The 20,881-nt window shown below is 42.4% G+C and overlaps 1 protein-coding gene across 25 annotated transcripts in view; it reads left to right on the top strand.

The window, feature by feature from the left end:
- STN1 (STN1 subunit of CST complex) overlaps positions 1-20,881 on the top strand; it is a 40,013-nt gene that overhangs the window by 12,920 nt on the left and 6,212 nt on the right. For 6 of the 25 annotated variants that reach the window (XM_021072027.2, XM_084992995.1, XM_021072028.2 and 3 more), the window contains 6 exons: positions 721-789; positions 5,809-5,973; positions 6,973-7,096; positions 8,793-8,964; positions 13,338-13,460; positions 17,452-17,524. In XM_021072027.2, coding sequence (XP_020927686.1) covers positions 721-789; positions 5,809-5,973; positions 6,973-7,096; positions 8,793-8,964; positions 13,338-13,460; positions 17,452-17,524 — 726 coding nt within the window. 25 annotated transcript variants of the gene reach the window in all.

The raw sequence follows: 20,881 nt of genomic DNA, 5'->3' as shown, positions 1-20,881 counted from the left end.
CCACAGCTTATGACAACACTGGATCCTTAATGCACTGAGCGAGGCCAGGGATCAAACTCACATCCTCATGGATATTAGTCAGGTTTCCACTGAGCCACAATAGGAACTCCAGACCAGTATTGTTTGTATGGCCAAGGTGTAATTATTTTTAGTATGAAAATAAAAAGTTCACCCTTCTCTAAAGTGCTTGGCTTTCCTTACATCCCCTGAAGTGGCAAGGACTGGGCAGAAGCACTTTCAAAGAGAAGCCCAGGCTCAAAGACTTGGGATACTTTGTCTTTCTAAGTCAGCAAGCCAGCAAAAGAGCACATGGTGACATGTAGCTGTGCTCTGAGTGCCTCTGGCCACAAACCAGGTGATGGTCTCTGGTACCAGGGTAGGAGAGCAAGGCTGATCTTATATGTTAGCAATCATTGAGATCTCTGCACTTCACCTCCTGAGGACACCAATTTTAGGAGAGGTTAGTACCCCTGAGATAGCGTAAGAGAAAAAACTACATTCTGCTGGGCTCCTGTATTACATTGACACGGCAGCCAAACAGTTCCCACTGATGTATAGTGAGAAATTATTTCTAAGGGTGGAAGGGAAGTTTGATGAGGGATTTGCCCAACCATGCTGTTGAAAAATGTCATCTTTCACTTTGGCTGAATGTAGTGGCAACATGCTAATTCACCAGTAATGCCCACATCTGTGTCCCACTCTCTTACACTTCTCTTACAGTGGATGATAGCACTGGAGTTATCAACTGCATCTGCTGGAAAAAGTTGAATAATACCGACTCCTCATCAGGTAATTTTATTTGCCATGCTTCTTTACCTTTCCAGTTAACCAATAGATTTTACTCAAGGTAGCTCAGCAGAACAGCTGTCGTTCCAAATATTCGCATTTATCCACTGATGAGTTACACTGATCAACTTGAAGCACTCTACCCAGAACTTTGACTGCTCTGCAGCTGATATCATAGGGAAGCCAGCTGCTTTTCTTACTACCATTTCTTTGGTGCTCAATTCCTTCTAAGTGTACAGGAATGTGAATAGGTTATTAGAAGTTTTGGCAATTCAGTTTTACCATGCCACAGCAGTGACCCAAGCCGATGCAGTGACAATGCCAGATCCTTAATTCACTGCAACTCGGGGGAGCTCCTATGCATATTTGTTTTGGACCAAGGGTCAACAGACTTTTTCTGTACAGGCTAGACAATAATTGTCTTCTGCTTTGTGGACCGTATGGTCTGCATCTCAACTATTGGATACTGCCATTGTAACACAGAAGCAGCCATAGACTGCACATAAACAAACAGGCATGGTTGTGTTCCAATAAAACTTTATTTACAAAAACAGATTAGGGATGGATTTGGTCCATGGGCTGTGTAGTTTACACACTCCTGTTTTAAACATTGTCTTGGGAGTTCCTGTCGTGGCTCAGCGGAAACAAATCTGACTAGGAACCATGAGGTTGTAGGTTCGATCCCTGGCCTTGCTCAGTGGGTTAAAGGATCCCCAGTTGCTGTGGCTGTGGTATAGGTGGAAGACCCAGCTCGGATCCTGCATTGCTGTGGCTGTGGTATAGACTGGCAGCTGTAACTCCAATTGGACCCCTAGCCTGGGAACCTCCATATGCCACAGGTGGGGCCCTAAAAAGCAAAAACAAACAAAAAAACCCCATTGTGTTAATTTTCAAAATTAACTCTTTTTTTAAAAGAGAAGTGATATCATCAGGAATATTATGTAACTTTTAAAAGCAGTTTTTAGGTAACATGGCTATCAATACTGAAAATGAGATTTTGGAAATATCTCTAAGTAGATGCAAATATAAACAGTCAAAGTCAACAGCCTTAATTGGAAATTGCCTTGAGAATAAAAAGTGAGGGTACAAAAAGAAACAAAACAAAACAGGAGTTTCCGTTGTGGTGCAGTGGAAACGAATCCGACTAGGAACCATGAGGTTGCGGGTTCTGTCCCTGGCCTCGCTCAGTGGGTTAAGGATCTGGCGTTGCTGTGGCTGTGGTGTAGGCCGGCAGCTGTAGCTCTGATTAGACCCCTAGCCTGGGAATCTCTATATGCAACAGGTGTGGTCCTAAAAAGACAAAAAGACAAAAAAAAAAAAAAAAAAAAACACAAAATAAGACAAAAAAGAGTTCCCCTTGTGGTGCAGCAGAAAGGAATCTGACTAGTGTCCATGAAGACTCATGTCTGATCCCTGATCTTGTTCGGTGTGGTTGGGGATCTGGCATTGCTGTGATCTGTGGAGTAGGTTGCAGCTCAGATCCCTCACTGCTGTGACTGTGGCATAGGCAGGCAGCTGAGCTCTGATTTGACCCCTAGCCTGGGAACTTCCAAATGCCGCAAGTGTGGCCCTAAAAAGCAAAGCAAAGCAAAAAAAAAAAAAAAAAGAAAAAAGAAAAAAGAGGGTAAGGGTACAAGAAGAAAGTTTGAAAGTGATTCTCATCATGTTACATAGAGGTGATATTTTACAATTATTCCCAACTAGCCCATTCTCTCCTTTTAATTTAATCACCCTCAGTTTTAAATCTTTCCACTGGAAAGTGGCCAACGAAGACTAATTTTTTTAAGCAAAATTTAGTCTGAGCCAAAATCATGTTCCAGTCAGTTAAGGTATAAAAATATAATATTAACTCCTATAAATGTCACATCGAATGTTCCATTTGGACTTAGCTTATGAGAAAAGTTAAGAAAGCTTGGTGCCTAGTATTAGAATTTTAAAGAGGATTTATCTTTCAGAGTGGAATAGCCTACTTAAAATAAAATTCTGCCAGGCTCCAACCACCTCATTATATCCATTAAATTACACAGCTTGAGCCCATCTTTCGGTAATTTGGTTCACCCTTTAAATGAAAGCTGAGCCTCTTTTTCTCAGACCAGCCCTCAGTCTGATCATTTCAGCAGTGCTACGTGAAGCATTTATTATCACTTATTATGTCTGAATAACCGGCAGGGGGAATTTATAAATACATTTAAAATTTCAGCCTAAATAAAAGAGGACTTGGGGACAGGAACCCAGACAGAATAACCTTTTAAAAAAATCAATACTTGGGTATTTTTCTGAAGAAACCCAGTAAGCTGAGTAACATTAACGCTGATTGTGTCTAGATCCTAACTATTGATTACTGGTCTACACAGAGTTCTCTGTGCTCCTTAGTTTGCTGTTTCCCTTAGTAGAGTCAGTGTGTTTAAAGAAAAGTAATGCTTCTGCACATTACAGAGCCACAGTTAATCTAAGTTGTATTAGATTAAAAAGCAGAAAACTTGATCAATAAACCATTATTCATTCCATTATAGAAACCCTAGTCTATGACACATCAGAAATAATGCCACAGAAGGAGATAAGTTAGTATTTAACAAATGCTGTTGGTTCAGGTTATTAACAATATTAAAAAAGAGGTAACTGATTACTGTCTTGCAACTTATATAAAAATAAACCAAAGGAGATAGAATTGTGTGTTATCACAGTAAATACGGGGGTATCTACATTAAACTCATATGTTGTTAAAGCACTGAAAGCTATGATTAATGACAGAAAGGAGAGACTAAAAGTTTTTTTTTTCAAATTTTTATATGCTAAAGCAAAATAAAACATAAAAAAGAAAGCAATGGAATGGGTAGAGTGGGTTCATTAGTTTAACTGAGAAAGTTTCCCTACATTTTTTTCAGAAATCAACGTAAATTGTTCAAAAGAGAGGAAGGCTTATATGTAAAGAAATTCAGAGTAGATCATTTTATATAAAAACACCTGGTCTTGGAATACCCTGGTGGCCTAGTGGTTAAGGATCTGGTGTTGTTACTGCTGTGGCTGTGCTTACTGCTGTGGCACAGACTCATTCCCTGGCCTGGGAACTTCCACATGCCGTGGGTATGGCAAACAAACAAACAACAACTCAGTACCCCCACAGGTCTCTCTGGCAGTTTAAAAGCAAAATAAAGTGTTACAGAATCATTATGTATTTTTAATGTGTTAAAAATCCAAATGACTGAAGCCATTGTAGGGGCTGCAAGCCTGCTTCATTGCTGGTGACACCTTGTAGAATAAGAATGGTTTGATTGTTTTCTTCTAGCAAACATTCTGATGATACGTAATTTCATCTAAACCTGTTTGTACTTTTCTATCCAGTAATCCCCAGTGAAAGACCACAAAGAAAACAAAATTTTTGTCTTAGGGGCTTAATTATTCATTTTCACACGTAGCTAACATTTACTGCATGTCTCCTATGGATCTGGCATTGTGCTAACCTCACGATGTAAGGGTTAACTCAGATCATGCACAGCAGCTCTCTGTGCGAGGTGGACTGTTACAGTCCCCACTCCATAACGAAGGAAATAGGCACAATGAGGTTAAGCAGCCTGCTCAAGGTCACACAGCTAATAAGAAGTGACCTGAGCTTTAAGTCTGGTCTGTCTGACTCTGTTATCTAAGCCCCATACAGTGTTAGTGATAAAAACCAAAATAAAAAACTGCGAAAGGGAAAGGATGGAATATTTAATGAGACCAGCTAAACAAACTGTGGCACATGAACATGACAGAATGCTCTGCTCTTATTTAAAATGCTGAGTTGTATAGATTTTGTGGATACATTTGTGTATTTGAAGTTGTGCTAGACAGAAAAACAACACAACATTGTTTACACACACTAGTGATCACTATGGAAAATACGAGTATAATCATGGAGCAGGCAGCAGAGAATAAAGAATAAACAGGAAGGCTCTGGAGTCAGAGGTTGCCTGAGTTCGAACTCCAGCTTTGTTGCCAACTAGTTATTTTACTTTGGGCAAGTTGCTTGACTTCTCTGTGACTCAGTTTCCTCGTGTGTAAAAAGGAGCTAATAATAAATTAGAGTGGTTGTGAGGATTAGATGTGCTGATAGATTATTTAGGGTTTTTAGCTCAAAGGCTTTTTTTTTTTTTTTTTCCCTTAGAACAGCACCTGTCGTACCCAAGCCTTCATGGCATTTTTTTTTTTTTTTTTTTTTGACCACACCTGCAATGTGGAAGTTCCCCGCCCAGGGATGGAACCTATGACCTGGCAGCCACCTGAGCCACTGCAGTGACAACACTAGATCCTTAACCCATGGTGACTATTCTTATTCTTATTATTGAACTGATACATTCTGGAAGTAAATGTAAGTGATAGGAATCGTTTAGAATTGAGTGCGCATTGGGTTCTTTTCACCATGAAGTTGCTTAAGTTTATAGTTCTGAGTGGTGTGAGAGTGGTATGTGTGAGAGAGCGAGAGAAAGAGAGAGAGAGGGAATTGGCCTACTTACCCAACAAAGATGAGACGTGAGAGAGATTAGGGTCCTAAGCACCCTGGTAGAAAGTCAGCCTTAGGCAAATTTCTCTTCCCCATTTAAAAAAAAAAAACCACAAATGGAGACTCGTGGGCCCCTTTCCCCTCATGCCAGGCCTCTGTCTCCCTGCACAGACACTTTAAAGTGTTCTTTAGAGCTATTGCCACCAAACCCAGCTGAACTCACACAGAATTCAGCCCTGGTGGGGGTAAAGTCCCTTGCACAGCCAATGCAGGGCTCTGGAAGGAAGACAACGCAACTGGCCCACCTGGGTTGTTAAGCCACCCTCCAGGCTCTGCTCCCTTCACCCAGATGTTTGAATCGTTATGGCTAAGGCCTTTCATTCAGCAGAGGATTTCAAAAGGTTATGCATGTTTCCTACAGTGGAGCAACCAGTCAGAAGTAGAATAAATAAATGTCGTGTTGGTCTTACCCCAAACTCTCTCCCAGATGTGGTGGGGTGATTGTGTTTATGCGTTTCTGTCTTTCCTTCTGGTCCCAACAGCTACAGCTGCTACAAATGCAAGAGAGCTGAGCTTAACCTCACAGCTTAAGAAGCTGCAGGAAACCATTGCGCAGCGATTAAAGATAGAAATTGGGGACCTTGTCCAGATCAGAGGTCACATCCGCACGTACAGAGAAGAACGAGAAATTCATGCCACCGTTTATCGTAAGCACAAGATATCTCTTCCATGTTGGTTTTTATGCTGGGTGTGGGTCCAGTAAGTTTAGCTAAAAGTCAAACTGCAAAAGCTCAAATAAGATTTAAGTCTAATGAAGGAAATTGTATTTTACAACCTGCTTTCTTCAGAAAAGCAGTGTTTCTTAATTTTATTTTGAAAAGAGGTACCTATCAATAAATTGGAAAACAAATGATTTGTTGTATATAGCAGACAAGTCTTATTTGAACAGCAGAATAGAGCCTCAAAAACACTTTGAAATTCTAAGTGTGAATCCATTTAGGGAAGAGTGTTCAGAGTCTTCAAAGTGATGGACATTTCTTTTGTTTTTTTCGGGGGGCAGGTAGTATTTTCTTTTTTTTAGGGTTGCACTGGCAGCATATGGAAGTTCCTAGGCTTGGGGTCAAATTGCCAGCCACAGCCACAGCAGCGTGGGATCCAAACCACATCTGAAACCTGTATCACAGCTCATGGCATTGCTGGTTCCTTAACCCACTGAGTGAGGCCAGGGGCTTGAACCCATGTCCTCATGGATATTAGTCAGGTTCGTGACCATTGAACTACAACAGGAACTCTTTATGGCAATTTCTTAAACACCACTGAGTCCACTAACTTTGAAAGGAAAGAGCTAGTCAGAAGCGTGACAGTCCCCTGTCATCTGAACGATGCCCTTTGCACTGCTCTGGCTGGTTTGCACTTGGAAATCTCGAGGACGGCCCCAGATGTCCACCACTGTGGCAGATGAATGCATACGCTCATGTGCTTTCCCTAGTCCTGATCTAATGTGGCCGGGCCTGTGACACTCTGGGCATCACTTCCCCTCGCGTGAGAGGACTGGGAACCATTTAGACTGTGTGATCCTGAGCATCTGTGAGGAAGGAGACGCACCAAGTGCCCCATTTCCTGTCGTCCCAGCAGCAGTTTGGATGCAGGAAAGAATGCACCTCACTGTAATTGCTGTGGCATCTCTTCCCCCCATGCCTTGTTAGATAAAGTGGATGATCCAGTGTGCAACATTCAAATCGCAAGAATGCTCGAGCTGCCCACCATCTACAGGAAAGTTTATGACCAGCCTTTCCACCACCCAGCCCTGGAGAAAGAAGAGGCCCTGAGGTAAGTTATGGACTCTGACTGCTGAGGGTGTGACCACAGCAGCGAGGACAACCAGTGGGATCCCAGATGCTAAAGTGAGCCTGGGTCTCAATCCTGAACCAGTTCATTCACTGTGGGGCTCCGGGCAAGTCTGTCACTCTCTGGGTACCTCAGTGTCTTCATCCGTAAAGTGAAGGTGCTAATAGTACAGATGTTCTAAGGTTGTGGGAAGGAGAATATATGTGTGATTGGAGTCTCTGAAGGAGTGGAGGGGGAGAAGCAGAGAAAAAATATTTGAAGAAACCAGGGATGAAAGTTTTCCAAGTTTGGAGTTCCTGTTGTGGCTCAGCGGCAACGAACCTGATTAGTATCCATGAGGATGCAGGTTTGATCCCTGGCCCTGCTCAGTGGGTTAAGGCTTCTGCATTGTCATAAGCTGTGGTGTGGGTTGCAGACATGGCTCAAATTCCATGTGGCTGTGGCTCTGGCCAGCAGCTGTAGCTCTGACGCAACCACTAGCCTGGGAACTTCCATATGCTGCAGATGCAGCCCTAAAAAGGAAAAAAGAAAAAAAAAAAAAAAAAGGAAAGAAAAGAAAAATTTCCAAGTTTGGTGAAACCATAAACTCACAGATCCAAGAAGCTCAATGAACCCCAAGGCAAGAAACCTGAAGAAAACTGCACTAAGGCATATCATAATCAAAATACTGCAGAAGTTCCCTGGTGGCTCAGCAGGTTATAGATCAGGCATTGTCACTGCTGTGGCTTGGATCACTGCTATGTCATGGGTTCAGTCCCTGGCCTGGGAATTTCCACATGCCACAGGCACAGTGGGGCAGGGGGTAGGGGAGGAAGCAAAAAGCACACAAAATACCACAGAAAACCAATACTAGTTGCTCTAAACAGAGATGATTTATATTATGAGGGAGGGAAAATGAACAGGGGGAGTGAGAATATATGTGTATTTGTTACTATATGTCTTGAAGAACTCGGAAGAGACATGAACAGTCATAGCGGCTGCCGGGTTGAGGCAGGAGACTGGGGGTGCGGGGATAGAAAGGAGACTCTTCACTGTTACCCTTTGATTTTCTAAAACATATTTATAGATTACATTCCAAAAAAATTACATTTAAAAATAACCGTTATAGAAAGGGTGGGGGAAAAACAGTAATTGCAATGTATACATGTAAGGATAACCTGACCCCCTTGCTGTACAGTGGGAAAATAAAAAAAAAATAAAAAATAAAAAATAAAAAAAAATAATAAAAATAAAAATAACCGTTATAGACCTATATAAAGTAAAAAGTGAAACTGTCTAATTTCCTGTGTCTTCCTCAGTACCATTCCCCAGAGGTTACCCTTGTGCAGAGATGCATGTGTTTCCTGTTAGACATTTTTCTTCTACACACACACAGCTGTGAATATTCACCCATGTATTTGGTAGGCTGTCATTGGCTTCTTCACAAAAGTGGGGTACCATGCCTTACATGCTACCCTGCAGCTTGACTTTTTTCTGCATCTATCATGAATATCTGTTCCCATAGTTCTGCCTCATCCTTTTAAACAATCACACGATGTTCACTGGGCAAATTGCCCCTTATGTCAAAAACACATCAGTATAGCATTGCATTTGCTAGCTAAGTCTCAGTTGTATACACATCCAAATGGAACAAAGGTAATAGTTTTCTGCAGGGCTTGTTAAAACCTTCTCCCAGCAGCAATCCAGGCGCCTTGGACCTCAACAGTCTCACATGTCTGCTGAGCGAAAAAGCTAAAGAATTCCTTGTGGAGAACCGAGTGCAAAGCTTTTACCAGCAGGAGTTAGAAACGGTGGAGTCCTTGCTGTCGCTGGCCAAACAGCCCGTGGTTCACAGCACCCGCCCTGGGCAGGTAAGTGCAGCCAGCCCACATGGGAATGAATCCATGGCCCCTGCTCTTCAGCCCAAGGATGTGGGTGGACATGACTGAGGCATGAAAACACACAGGGTGTCACCAGAGTATAGAGGTTATGTTGAGTCTCTTCTGGAAAGGTCCCTGAACACTGAAAATTTGAAAGGAGAATGAACTTGCCCTTTTCCTGTCCTTAATCTCATCAAGCTTAATCTTTGGGTAGAAAAAAAACGTAGTCTAAGGTTTGTGGTTCTCAGTACCCCCTGAGATGGGCGTTTAATCTCCATAGGAGCCGAATGAGGGAGAAATAGATGAGAAGAGCTAATTATCCATCCAAGATTATTTATTGATCAGCAGGATGATTCTTGTACTTGAACCAAGGAGTTTAATGACTTGCTCTCTCTTCTTCAGAAAAAGGTTAACCTATTGTGTTTTAGGAGTTTGAATAAAGACCAAGTTGTGTTCAGTCTGGTTTATAAGTAAAAATTTCAAGGATCACTCAGGTAATTTTTTATTCATCCTAAAAGGGCTGTCCTCATCTTTTTTTTTTTTTTTTTTTTTTTTTTTCCTACCCATAGTGTTTGGTATTTACTTATTTACCTGGAATTAAGAATTATCTAAGACTTTGGTTTTAGGCTTTCCCTTTCGTTGCAACTACTCAGTTTTTTGTTGCTGTAACATGACTCATATTTATTTATGTCATTTATTCCACTGGAGAATGATCTCTGCCTGAAGGTCACCTTCTTGCCCTCCCTGACCTTTGGCTCTGACACCCACCGGCCTCACTGTTATCACCCTGGTACCGTATCTCGTGATATCGCTGGTATTTATGTATTTGCTGGCCTAGTCCTCCGCCAAAATTTAAATTCTCTAGGAACAGAGTCTTTGTCTTGTTCTTTGCCTGAGACCGAGCTGGCCTAAAGTATGTATGTGTTCCACAGTTATTTGTTGATCGAAGGAATGAATGGTTTTAAAAATTCAAACAGTCCCTGAGAGTATCTAGTTTTTAAGTTTCCTTCCCATCCTCCCTTCTACCTCCCCTTTCCACAGAGACAGGCACCATTACTAGTTTCCTGCGTATCCCTTTGGAGATAATCTGCATATATGAACTAGAAGTGGTTGTAACCTTTTTTTTTTTTTTACACAAGTGGAATCATACTAAATACTGTATCTACTTCGCTTTTTATTGGCCTGTTTTACAAGGTCCTTTCCTAGCCATACATACAGATTTGCACTATATAATAATCTTTTATTATATGTACCACAATAAATTTAAGGGTCTCTCCATTCCTGGATTGTTTAGGTGTTTTTCCAGTCTCGCCATTACCAAGAGGGCTACCGTGAATACTCTTGTGAAGTAACATAATTATTCTTCGTGATTCTGGTAGAACGGATACCAGGTCCCCATGCCAAGCTCCTAAGCGTGACCACTGCTTCTCAGTTTCGTTCTTGAACCTAATTATCTCTTGCTGGCACCAGGCTGTGTGCCCAGTGACCCACAGTTTCATACCTGGAGTTAAGGGATATCATTTCAGGAAACGCCCAGGTGGAGAGGGTCAGGACCGGCCGATTTGTTCTGTGCCACCATTGCTTCTGCACAGTTGTAGCTCCCCAGCTGTCCCCTGACAGCCAGAGTGACCTTCTTCCCATTTAATCATTTAGAAGAGGCTCAGTGCCAACTTGGCCTCCCAGGACTTCTGACCACTCTCTTGGCATATTTAGAAGGAAACTTTGAAGCTTAGCAAAGAGCACATTCTTCCTGTGAACCAGCTCTTCTGTGACAATTAAGGACTCTTTGAGGACTAAAAGCCACCTCCATTCGAGATGTTCTGGGCCAGGGGTCTTTTGGCATGATGATAACATTTTGAAAATGCTTAGAGCAGAAATTTGTGTCTGCCTTGTGCCATGTGTTTAAAAAGAAATGAACATGGCACTCTATCCATTTTGTCTTTGGAAACTTTTTCCATCAATTATGAATTATTCCTTCATGTGGCCCCGGTTGGGGAGGTCAGCATCGTTAAATTGAATTCTGTTTAATAGAGCCTGGGAGACCAGGGATGTGTTACAATGATGGTGAAACCCTAGATCCTTTGGCACTTTCTGTTGTCATACAGATGAAAGCTTAACAAAAAAATCATTGTGATAGTGTTAGAGCTTAGAGGCTGGAGAGGGTGGGTTTGAATGTTTTCCCCCCTGTCTTTTTTTCCATGGTGGCTCTTTTTAGCAAATCCAGAAACATGATAAGCAAGCCTTACAAGGCCATTGTTTCTTTGACAGCTGGACAAATGTTGAGTTTGTTTGGGAATGAAGACTATATATATATTTCAGAGATCCACCCAGTTCCTGACCTGCCGTGAGGAGAGGCCTGCTAGGGCTCAGCCCATTCAGCTAGTCACTGTTTTTGTTTCTGAACAGTTTCAATTTCCTGAATGGGATGAGTCTGTCATTGCTTTTTAGAAAAAGACAAGAAAGACACACATCTCAGGCCAGAAAAGGCTGCTGGCTAGAGGGATGACGGGAGGCTTTCTCCTTGAGACTGTATCTTTAGAACCAGCAGGGAATTTTGTCCCGAGGTCAGCTGAGGCAAGTGGTTTTGGAAAGGAAGCTTTCCATATTGTTTATATTTACCGAGAGGCTTTTCCACTGGGGCCTCCTTGTTCACAGCTGAACTGTGCTTTTCCTCTCCCGGGCCTCACACCCCCTCTTCCTGCTGCTTGGTTTTACTGAACCGGAGCAGGAACTGGGTTTTCTGCATGGTCTGGGGATAACCAAGAGTCATTTTTAACAACAGGAGTGATTGCGTCACAACATTTCTAGTCAGTTTCCGATTTATTTCTATATTGGTACCAGACGTAATAAACCTGACCCTTGGGTTCCTTAGATGAATTGACTAAAGAAGACAGATCTCTTTAGAGTTAGAAACATGAAGTAGTTACGAAGTGTGGTGTCGGGCAGGGGGCTGTATTGGGTTGACCATGCTTTCCCTAAGTAAGAGCAGTTGTGTATAAAATTAAAAGCAGCTTTGACTTGAGCGCCCCCCCCCCCCCAGTGAAAAGATGTGTGACTGAGGATTGCTGGGTGAGGTGTTTATCCTGAACACGCCCTGCTAGCTTTTCTTCCCGTGGGAGTCGTCAGCTATTTCTCAGCCTTGTTCTCCCTTCAGAGAGTGGGTGCTGTCCTAACCTGGAATGTTTGTCAGCTCTCAGTCCCTCATGTCCTCGTGGCCAGGTTCTCCAGCTTGTTCTGTTAAGGAGAAACCTGGACTATTAATTAAAGAAAGAATGTTACACTTTCCTCTTCAGCCAGGAGAGCACATTTGTGAAGCTTCACCAAGATCTACTAGGTGCAAACAATGCCCGTCTGGGAGGCCACTTGTAGAAAGCAAGGATTTCTTCAAGGGTGGATCCTCAACTCTGGGGGCCATCTGGGGGTTCCTTTCCTCTCCCTGTCACTTCAAGGGAACGTCATCAGCAAATCCCAGGCCCGCTTTATGTTTCAGCGTCCCAGGGAGCCTCCTAAGGACCTTTTTCATTAGAGGGGTAGGACTTTACCTTCAAACACTCTTTTGGAAGCCTTGCCACATCTCTTTAGCACTCTGATCTTTTTAATATCTTGACAGATTTCTGTCTCATTAAAAATGGATCTTGAAGTTCCCTTGGGGTTCAGCGGGTTAAGGATCTGGCATCATCACTACTATGGTATGGGTTTGATCCCTGGCCCAGGAACTTCCATATTCTGCATATGTAGCTGGAAAAAAAGAAAAAGATTTTGCACCTTGAAGGACAGTTGTTACTCACCACTTTCTTTGTTTTAGGAATAAATTGAAAACCCTTAATGGAATAGTAAGGATGCTGCCTCTATACGGGGAAATTCTTTCCACTGGTTGCACACATATTTTTCTCAGTCACCCACTGTGTGAGCAGGGAGCAGGCAGTTGAGATGAAGTACAACTTATTTCAAGGTGTGTAAGAATCTTTAAAGTCCTTAGGAAGAAGGTGTATACATGGCCACAATTTTAATAAAAATATATATAGAATTAATGAGACAATATGTATAGAATTTGGGGTTCTATATTAAAAAAAATGAATATTGCCATTTTGATTTTTCCATTTCATATCACTGAATTAAATGAATTCAACAAACAAAAAATCATAACTAAGGTGTGGAACAGTTATCAAGTGTGATTCTGCTACAGCAAACTTCCCAATCCTCATTAAATACCATGCTGCTAGGGCCCGTGAATTGTTTTGACTCAGCAGATAAAAAGCCTGTTGGGTGAATTCATAACCAGTTGGTCTAGGGAGTTGCCCTTAAGTGCTGTAAGATGGGACTTATTTCTTTTCTTCTTCTTTTTTTTTTTTTTTTTCCTACAGGTGGATTTTAAAAATGACACCACCTCCAAGGCAATTCATAGTATATTTAAGAATGCTATAAAGCTGCTACAGGAAAAAGGATTCGTTTTCCAGAAAGATCGTGGTTTTGATAACTTATTCTATGTAAGAGAACTTCAACTTAATTTCTTTCCTTCTTAGTTTCAATTGCAAATATATTCTTTACTTAGGAATACTTATTTACTATTCTTAAAAATAAATCACTAAGGAGGTACATAAAATGAGGTGTTAGGGTCGGCCCTTATCTTTCCCCAGAGTACCACTTTTTTTTTTTTTTTTTTTTTTTTTGGTCTTTCGTCTTTTTAGGACTGCACCCATGGCGTATGGAGGTTCCCAGGCTAGGGGTTGAATTGGAGATGTAACTGCTGCCCTATCCCACAGCCACAGCAACCTGGGTTCCAAGCTGAGTTTGCGACCTACACCACAGCTCATAGCAACACTGGATCCTTAACCCACTGAGAGGGGCCAGGGATCCAACCTGTGTCCTCATGGATACTAGTCAGTTTTGTTAACCACTGAGTCACGACGAGAACTCCAAGATACCACTTTTAACAATACATCCTTCTGCACACATTTAAAGATATGCTCTTGTTACCAGAAAAAAAGTGATCATCCTCTTAAATCAGGATTTCTCAACTTCAACACTATTTACGCCAGATGATTCTTTATTGTGGGGGCTGTCCTTTGCATTGTAGAATGTTTGGCAGCATCTTTAGCCTTCACCCACTAGATACTGGTAGCAGCACCATTTATGGAAACCTAAATGTCTCCAGACATTGCCATGGATCTCCTGGGACAGTTGAGCACCACTGCTCTAGATAATGCTCAGCAATTTTTTTGGGCACCAAAATGACACTCACAGGCATCTTTCTTTATTAGTCCTTATAAATGTACCTCATTCTTTTTCTCATCTTCATAGTATACCATATTATGGGGACTTGCCATACTTTTTTTTTGGCTATACCCACAGCACATGGAAGTTCTTGGGCTAGGGATTGAATCCAAGCTGCAGCTGTGACCTATACCACAGCTGCAGCAATGCCAGATCCCTAACCCACTGCATCACAGGGGGACCTCCATGCCTTACGTTTTTTAATAACTACTTATCTCTGATGGACAAATACCTTGTTTCCAACTTTTGTTTTCACATATAATGTTGCTATGGCTATTTTTTGTTTGTTTTTTGCACAACTGTTTTTGTGGACTTATGTAGATATTTCCGTAATATTGACTCTTTTTTTTTTTTTTTTTTTTTTTTTTTGTCTTTTTGTGTTTTATTTATAGGGCTGCACTTGAGGCATATGGAGCTTCCCAGGCTAGGGGTCTAATCGTGGCTGTAGCTGCTGGCCTATGCCACGGCCACAGCAACACCAGATCCAAGCCACATCTGTGACCTACACCACAGCTCACGGCAACACCGGATCCTTAACCCACTGAGCGGGGCCAGGGATCGAGTCCAGAACGCATGGATGCTAATTGGGTTCGTTAACCACTGACCTACGACAGGAACTTCAAGATTGACTCTTAAAAGAGGAATTGCTCGAGCAAAGGGCATGTACCTTTAAGCTTTTGGTCAACACAATCTGATTGGCTTCCCCAGCATGATACCATTTAACCTTAGCACCAGGGGTACAAGTGGTTTTTTGCGTCATAGTTTGAGTTAAAAGTTTGGAGTTCTTATTGTGACTCAGTGAGCTAAGGACCTGACATAGTATCCATGAGGATGCAGGTTTGGTCCCTGGCCTTGCTCAGTGGGTTAAGGACTGGCATTGCCACGAGCTGCCGCATAGGTCTCAGGTGCCACTTGGATCCAGTGTTGCTGTGGTTGTGGCGTAGGCTGGCAGCTGCAGCTCTGATTCAACCCCAGCTTGGAAACTTCCAGATGCCTCGGGTGCAGCCGTAAAAAGGAAAGAAAAAAAAAGTTCACCTTTCACTGCCTACCTTTAATATTGGAGGAACCAAGATGATATTGATATTGATATCCATATCAATAGCATAGATGTGGCTTCAGCTTTCAGTGATGCTCATGAAGACAGATCAGAACTCTGAGGAACTCCAGAAGCCTCCTCCTTTACAGGCATGATTCCTAAGGGGAAGCTTTCTTAATAGGACATTTTCTTAATGTTGATTTACTCTAGTGATTCCCCATTTTAGAAAGTTTTAAAGAATTCAGATACATTTTCTTTTTTTTTTTTTTTTTTTTTTGTCTTTTGTCTTTTTTTTGTTGTTGTTGTTGTTGCTATTTCTTGGGCCGCTCCCGCGGCATATGGAGGTTCCCAGGCTAGGGGTTGAATCGGAGCTGTAGCCACCGGCCTACGCCAGAGCCACAGCAACGCGGGATCCAAGCCACGTCTGCAACCTACACCACAGCTCACGGCAACGCCGGATCGTTAACCCACTGAGCAAGGGCAGGGACTGAACCCTCAACCTCGTGGTTCCTAGTCGGATTCGTTAACCACTGCGCCACGACGGGAACTCCCAGATACATTTTCAATACTATTTGAATAACTTTTGAGAAGAGTATTCCATTCTGTACACGGGTGAGGGCAGCCCAGCCCCTCCAGGATGGGCAGGTGTGGTGGGAGTTGATTGCCTCTTGGGGAAGCTGCACCATCCTGTCACGTTCCCCCTGGGAGGCTCTGGCTCAGCCTCCTGGGTCAGTAGGAAGCAGCTCTTCCTGAGGAACAGCAGACTGTGGGCAGCGGTCCAGGGCTGAGGTGTGGCAGGGCTGGGGCACTTCCTCCTGTGAATCAGTATGAGCTGGAATGGGGTGATCGAGCAATAATAGCTCTATTTTCCTCCTGGGCAGAGCCAGCCCCCTTCGCTGACTTCTCCCCTTCTCCCTCAGCCCTGGCCTCCTCGGTTTCTGTTTTCCTAAGGGCGTTGCCTCAGGAAAATAGTTACCTTCTCTTTGTACAGTGCACTCCAGCTTTCAGCAGCTCTGCCCCTTACCTCGCTTCATCTTGCCAACAACCTTGAGAGTCCTTATCAGTATCCCCACTCTTAAGTCTGGTCATTCTGCGTCCAGCGGTCCGAGGCTCATTCTTGATGTTTGCGTTTGTTTGCATACTTTTTTTTGGCCCTCTTCCTTTCTTCCTTTTTTCCTCTCTTTCTTCCTCTTTTCCTTCCTCCCTTCATTCCTTCCTTCCTTTCTCTTTTTTCCTTTCTCTTGTTTTGATACTAGATTTACTTTTGAACATGAAGGTGAAACTCACTTGGATGCTGCTTCCCTCTTACCTGAGCTAGTTGAGAAAGGAACCTGGGTTAGATTTGCCTTTGAAAACAGGCAGTGTTTCCACTTATAGGCCAGATTTACTCTGTTGCTAGCTTTTCCTTACAGTTTTATTTCTTTTCTTTTTCCCTGTGTTTGAGTAAAGGAATGTGAAACCCAAGACAGAAAAGAAGAAACAAGAGAAAAGAAAGAATCCTAGGGTTTGACCATTTGTGCCTTCCTCAAAAATATAACGAATAAGAGAAATTTTATGAATGTGTTACCAACATTTAAGAAGGAAGTTCCAGAGTTCCCGTCATGGCTCAGTGGTTAACAAACCCAACTAGTATCCATGAGGACACGGGTTCGATCCCGGGCCTCGCTCAGTGAGTTAAGGATCCGGCATTGCCATGAGCTGTGTGTAAGTCGCAGATGAGACACGGATCTGGCATTCCTGTGACTGTGGCATAGCCTGGCAGCTGCAGCTCCTATTCGACCCCTAACCTGGGAACCTCCATATGCTGTGAATACGGCCCTAAAAAGACAAAAGACAAAAAAAAAAAAAAAAAAAAAAAAAAAAAGAAAGAAAGAAAGAAATTTTGTCCTGAAAAGCAAGGAATTCCAGCTTTTCTTGCTGTCATGGCCCCAGTGAACCACCTTCTAAGAGAAAGGCCTGTCAGTCAACTAGAAAGCACTGAGTTGCCTAGGGACAGAACTGGTTTGACAACAGGCCAGGTATCAGAAACTACGCTCATTATTGGTGTAGGGATGATGATTGTTAAGAAATCTTTAGAAACTATCCCAAATACTAATCTGGGAGTCTGGATGACACAACTTCTGTGTAACCTAAGAATATTTTCTCTCCAAACTGTTTTTCCTGTTTAGGTAACTAGAGAAGACAAAGAATTGCACAGAAAGATCCTGCAGATCATTCAAGAGGACTGCCAGAAACCAAATCGTAAGTGGTGTACTGTACATGTGACCCAGTGCCCTAGAAGGGGATGTTCCCTCCTGGAGAGCCCTGGACAGAGAGGCAGGAGACCTGGTGCTTTCCCCAAAACAGCCTGGAAGCATGCCGGTCAAGGCTGCTGCCCCCTCTCTGAGCCTCAATTTCCTCTTCTCCAAAGTGAGTGTTAGCCCCACACAGCTGTTCTGACCTGGGCTACACGTAAGAGTCAACCTTGGGGCTTTTTTGAACATACAACACTCAGGTCCCAGCCCTAGGGATTCTCGTTCATGGGAGGCTGGACAGGTGAGCTCCTCCAGCAGTGCTTCTTCAATGAGGTAAGCCGCTAGACTAGGACTTTCTGATGTCCTTCTGGTTCATGTTCTCTCCAATTTGTGTTATTTCTTCCACTTTTTCCTCTTATCTCTGAACCCAAGCCTAACATTCCCCTCTCTTCTGATAGCAAGACCTTCAGTGTTGGGAGAAATGGTTCTAGACATTATGTTGGTGAACAGTGTAATCCAGTCACCTTGAAAGCTGATAATTTGCAAAAGATGTGGTTTCAAAAATAGTTGGTGGAGTTAGGTCAGCCCCTAGTGGTTAGAAACTCAAACTGTAGATGTTACCATTTGCACACTAGTTAGAAAGAGAAGGAAGCATTAGTCCTATCTTTAAATCCTGTGTAAACTAATCGCTCTTAAAGGTAACTCAACAAAGTCTACCATTTGCAAACATATGCTAATAACAGATGTTGACATATGTCAACAAATGATGCGAGAAGAAAAGTGGGAAGGCTTCTTTCTGCTTCCTTTCTCTCCAAAAACATCCACCTCCAGTCCCTAAAGCCCATATATCCCTGGGCTTGGACCTATTCCAGGCTGAGTCAGTGGGTGGAGCTGGACCAGGGCTCCGGCCTTGGTGTTCACGGTATGCAGCCCTATTTAGCCTTTAAGGACCCATGAGGTCACCTCCCAGAGTGGTGTGACAACAGCTCTTAAAATAAACTGAAAGCAATCTATTACTTTAATGCAAGGTTTCTAACTATTATTCATTTCATTCAGAACAAGAAGGACAAGTATCCTTTAATTAGAGGAAAAGCTACCTATCCACAATTTAAGGAGCTTTTTGGAACAGTGAATTGTGGAGTCCTTAACTAAGAAGGGATAAGAGGAGAGGCTGGTCCCCAGATGACATTCCAGCTAGTCCCAGGCCATCTGGCCAGATTCTTATTTCGATGTATTTTAAGAACAGGGTGGATTAAAATAATCCTAGGGCCTGTGAAGCAAATGAAGGCAATTCACACTTCATTTCTTAGGAGACTCAAACAGCCTCAGTGACCTTAGGGCCTATAAAGTGGCAGGATTTATACCCGCTTCTAATCTACGGGCCAGCTCCTGCTTCATTGAGTGTATGTGTCAAGGGAGACAGGCTCTGCCACTCAGTCTGTAAACAGGAGCCTCTAAAAATCATATGCCTATTCCCTGGAACTAGTAAATTCCCAGGAGCTAAATTCTGGAGCATGAGCAACTGAGTCTGCCAACAAAAATGCCTTGTAGGGACTGTCCTGCAGCCACTCCTTTTCGTAGGAAATATCTATGACATTAAAAATTATTCTGAATAATATATGTATAGGGTAGAAAGTCCAAAAGTACAAAAATACACACAGAAAAGTCAGACTCCCTGCCAGCACAGAGTTCCCCTTTCTACATGGAGCCTAGGGTTGTTACTAGTTCCTGGCATATCCTTCTACAGATGTTATATGCACTTATAAACATATTTGAATAGTTTGTCTTTTCTAAAAAGCACAAGTAAAGCTTAGCATAAAATACTCCATGTTTCATGCTTTTTATTTTAAATCTAACATTGGCATGTAGAGATCGCTCACAACAGTACATAGAAAAGTGCCTGTCTTTTTAATAGCTGCACAGTATTTCACTATATATATTGATAGATAGTCAGCCATTTATTTAACCATTCCTACTGAACCTTTAGTAGGTTTCCAGTCTTTCATACAGAACATAGCATTGAGTTTTCCTTAGCAGGATGATTGGTAGGAGAACTTAAAATCTTTATAGTCACTTATGGGTATTTCAGCAAAGGGTCAATGTACAAAAATGAAAAAACTCTAAATAGGGGCTGGTTTTAGATCCTTAAAGCACGGATCCTGGCCTTATCTAAAGATAGGCCACATGGCATAGTCTGGAGCCCCTTGCCTGGGTTTGAAGCCCAGCTCTGCCACTTTGTAGCTATGTGGCCTTGGGTAATTCCGTGCCTCAGTTTCTTTACATAAAAAATAGGGATAATAATAGTACCTACATGGCAGGTTGTTATAAGGCAACAATTTGGTGTTTTATAAAACTCTTGGTTATATGGCAGAGTAGGAAGCACCAGGATTCCTCCCCTCCACTTAAGACAATAACTGCTGTAGCTATTTGGGAACTCTGGAGTCTGTCAAAGCTAGCAACTTCCAGAGGAAGATTTGGACAGTAAATTGGGGGTAATTTTAGTCAGTTTTCAGATTTTAGTAGCAGCTCCCCATCCTCTACTCCCAGCTCTGTGGCAGGCAGCTGCGCATGTGTTTCTGGAGCAGCTTGTGGAGAGCTTGCAGGAGGTAGGATGAGCAGAAAGGACCCAGTTCTCTGTATATCAGGAGTCTGTGTTCTGCTCACTAACTGCTGCTTCTAATCACAGAGATGCAGACAGAGAGGTGGGGGGACCATTGTTGCAAGCCCCTCACCAACAGCTGAAGTTAAAAGACTTTTTAACTTCCTTTTTCTTTTTTACCCCTTTTGTAGCCAGAGAAGAAAAAGTAGGGCACTCAAAAGCAGCTTCATATATGGGGAAAATTAAAAAGTGATCGCACATGCCCAGGATAAGGGACAGGCTCAAAAACAGACCTGAGAAGACCTTAGGTTTCCATTTCAGGCTGATCCTTGGCACAAAGACAGCCTACAATGACCCCAAACATAAAAACAGTAACAAAAAAGAGCAAACATCAAGGAAGGGAAAGAATCTAATCTCCAGAGTTCATTATAAGATTCAAATGTCCAATTTGCAATTGAAAAAGAAAGACATACAAAGAGATAGGAAACTATCGCCCAAAAGAAAGACATACAAAGAGATAGGAAACTATTGCCCATTCTAAGGAAAAAATATTAAAGTAACAGAAAATGTCCCTGAAAAAGACCCGATGGCAGATCTATTACACAGTCTTAAAACAACTCTCTTAAAGATGTTCAAGGGAATGATGGATGAACAAAGTGGAAAATAGCACTAAAGAGATTAAAAAAAAAAAAAAACTAGAAAGAAACCAACAAGAAATCTGGAGCTAGAAAGTATAATAACTGAATTGAAAATTTTACTAAAGTG

This window comes from Sus scrofa, chromosome 14 (genome assembly GCF_054392235.1).
Source record: "Sus scrofa isolate SSC_HxYL_T2T_F1_AM1 chromosome 14, Sscrofa_HxYL_maternal_Yorkshire_Landrace_v2.0, whole genome shotgun sequence".
NCBI lineage: Eukaryota > Metazoa > Chordata > Mammalia > Artiodactyla > Suidae > Sus > Sus scrofa.
Note: the sequence above shows the minus strand (reverse complement) of the source record. Positions and strands in the feature narration are given on the sequence as shown.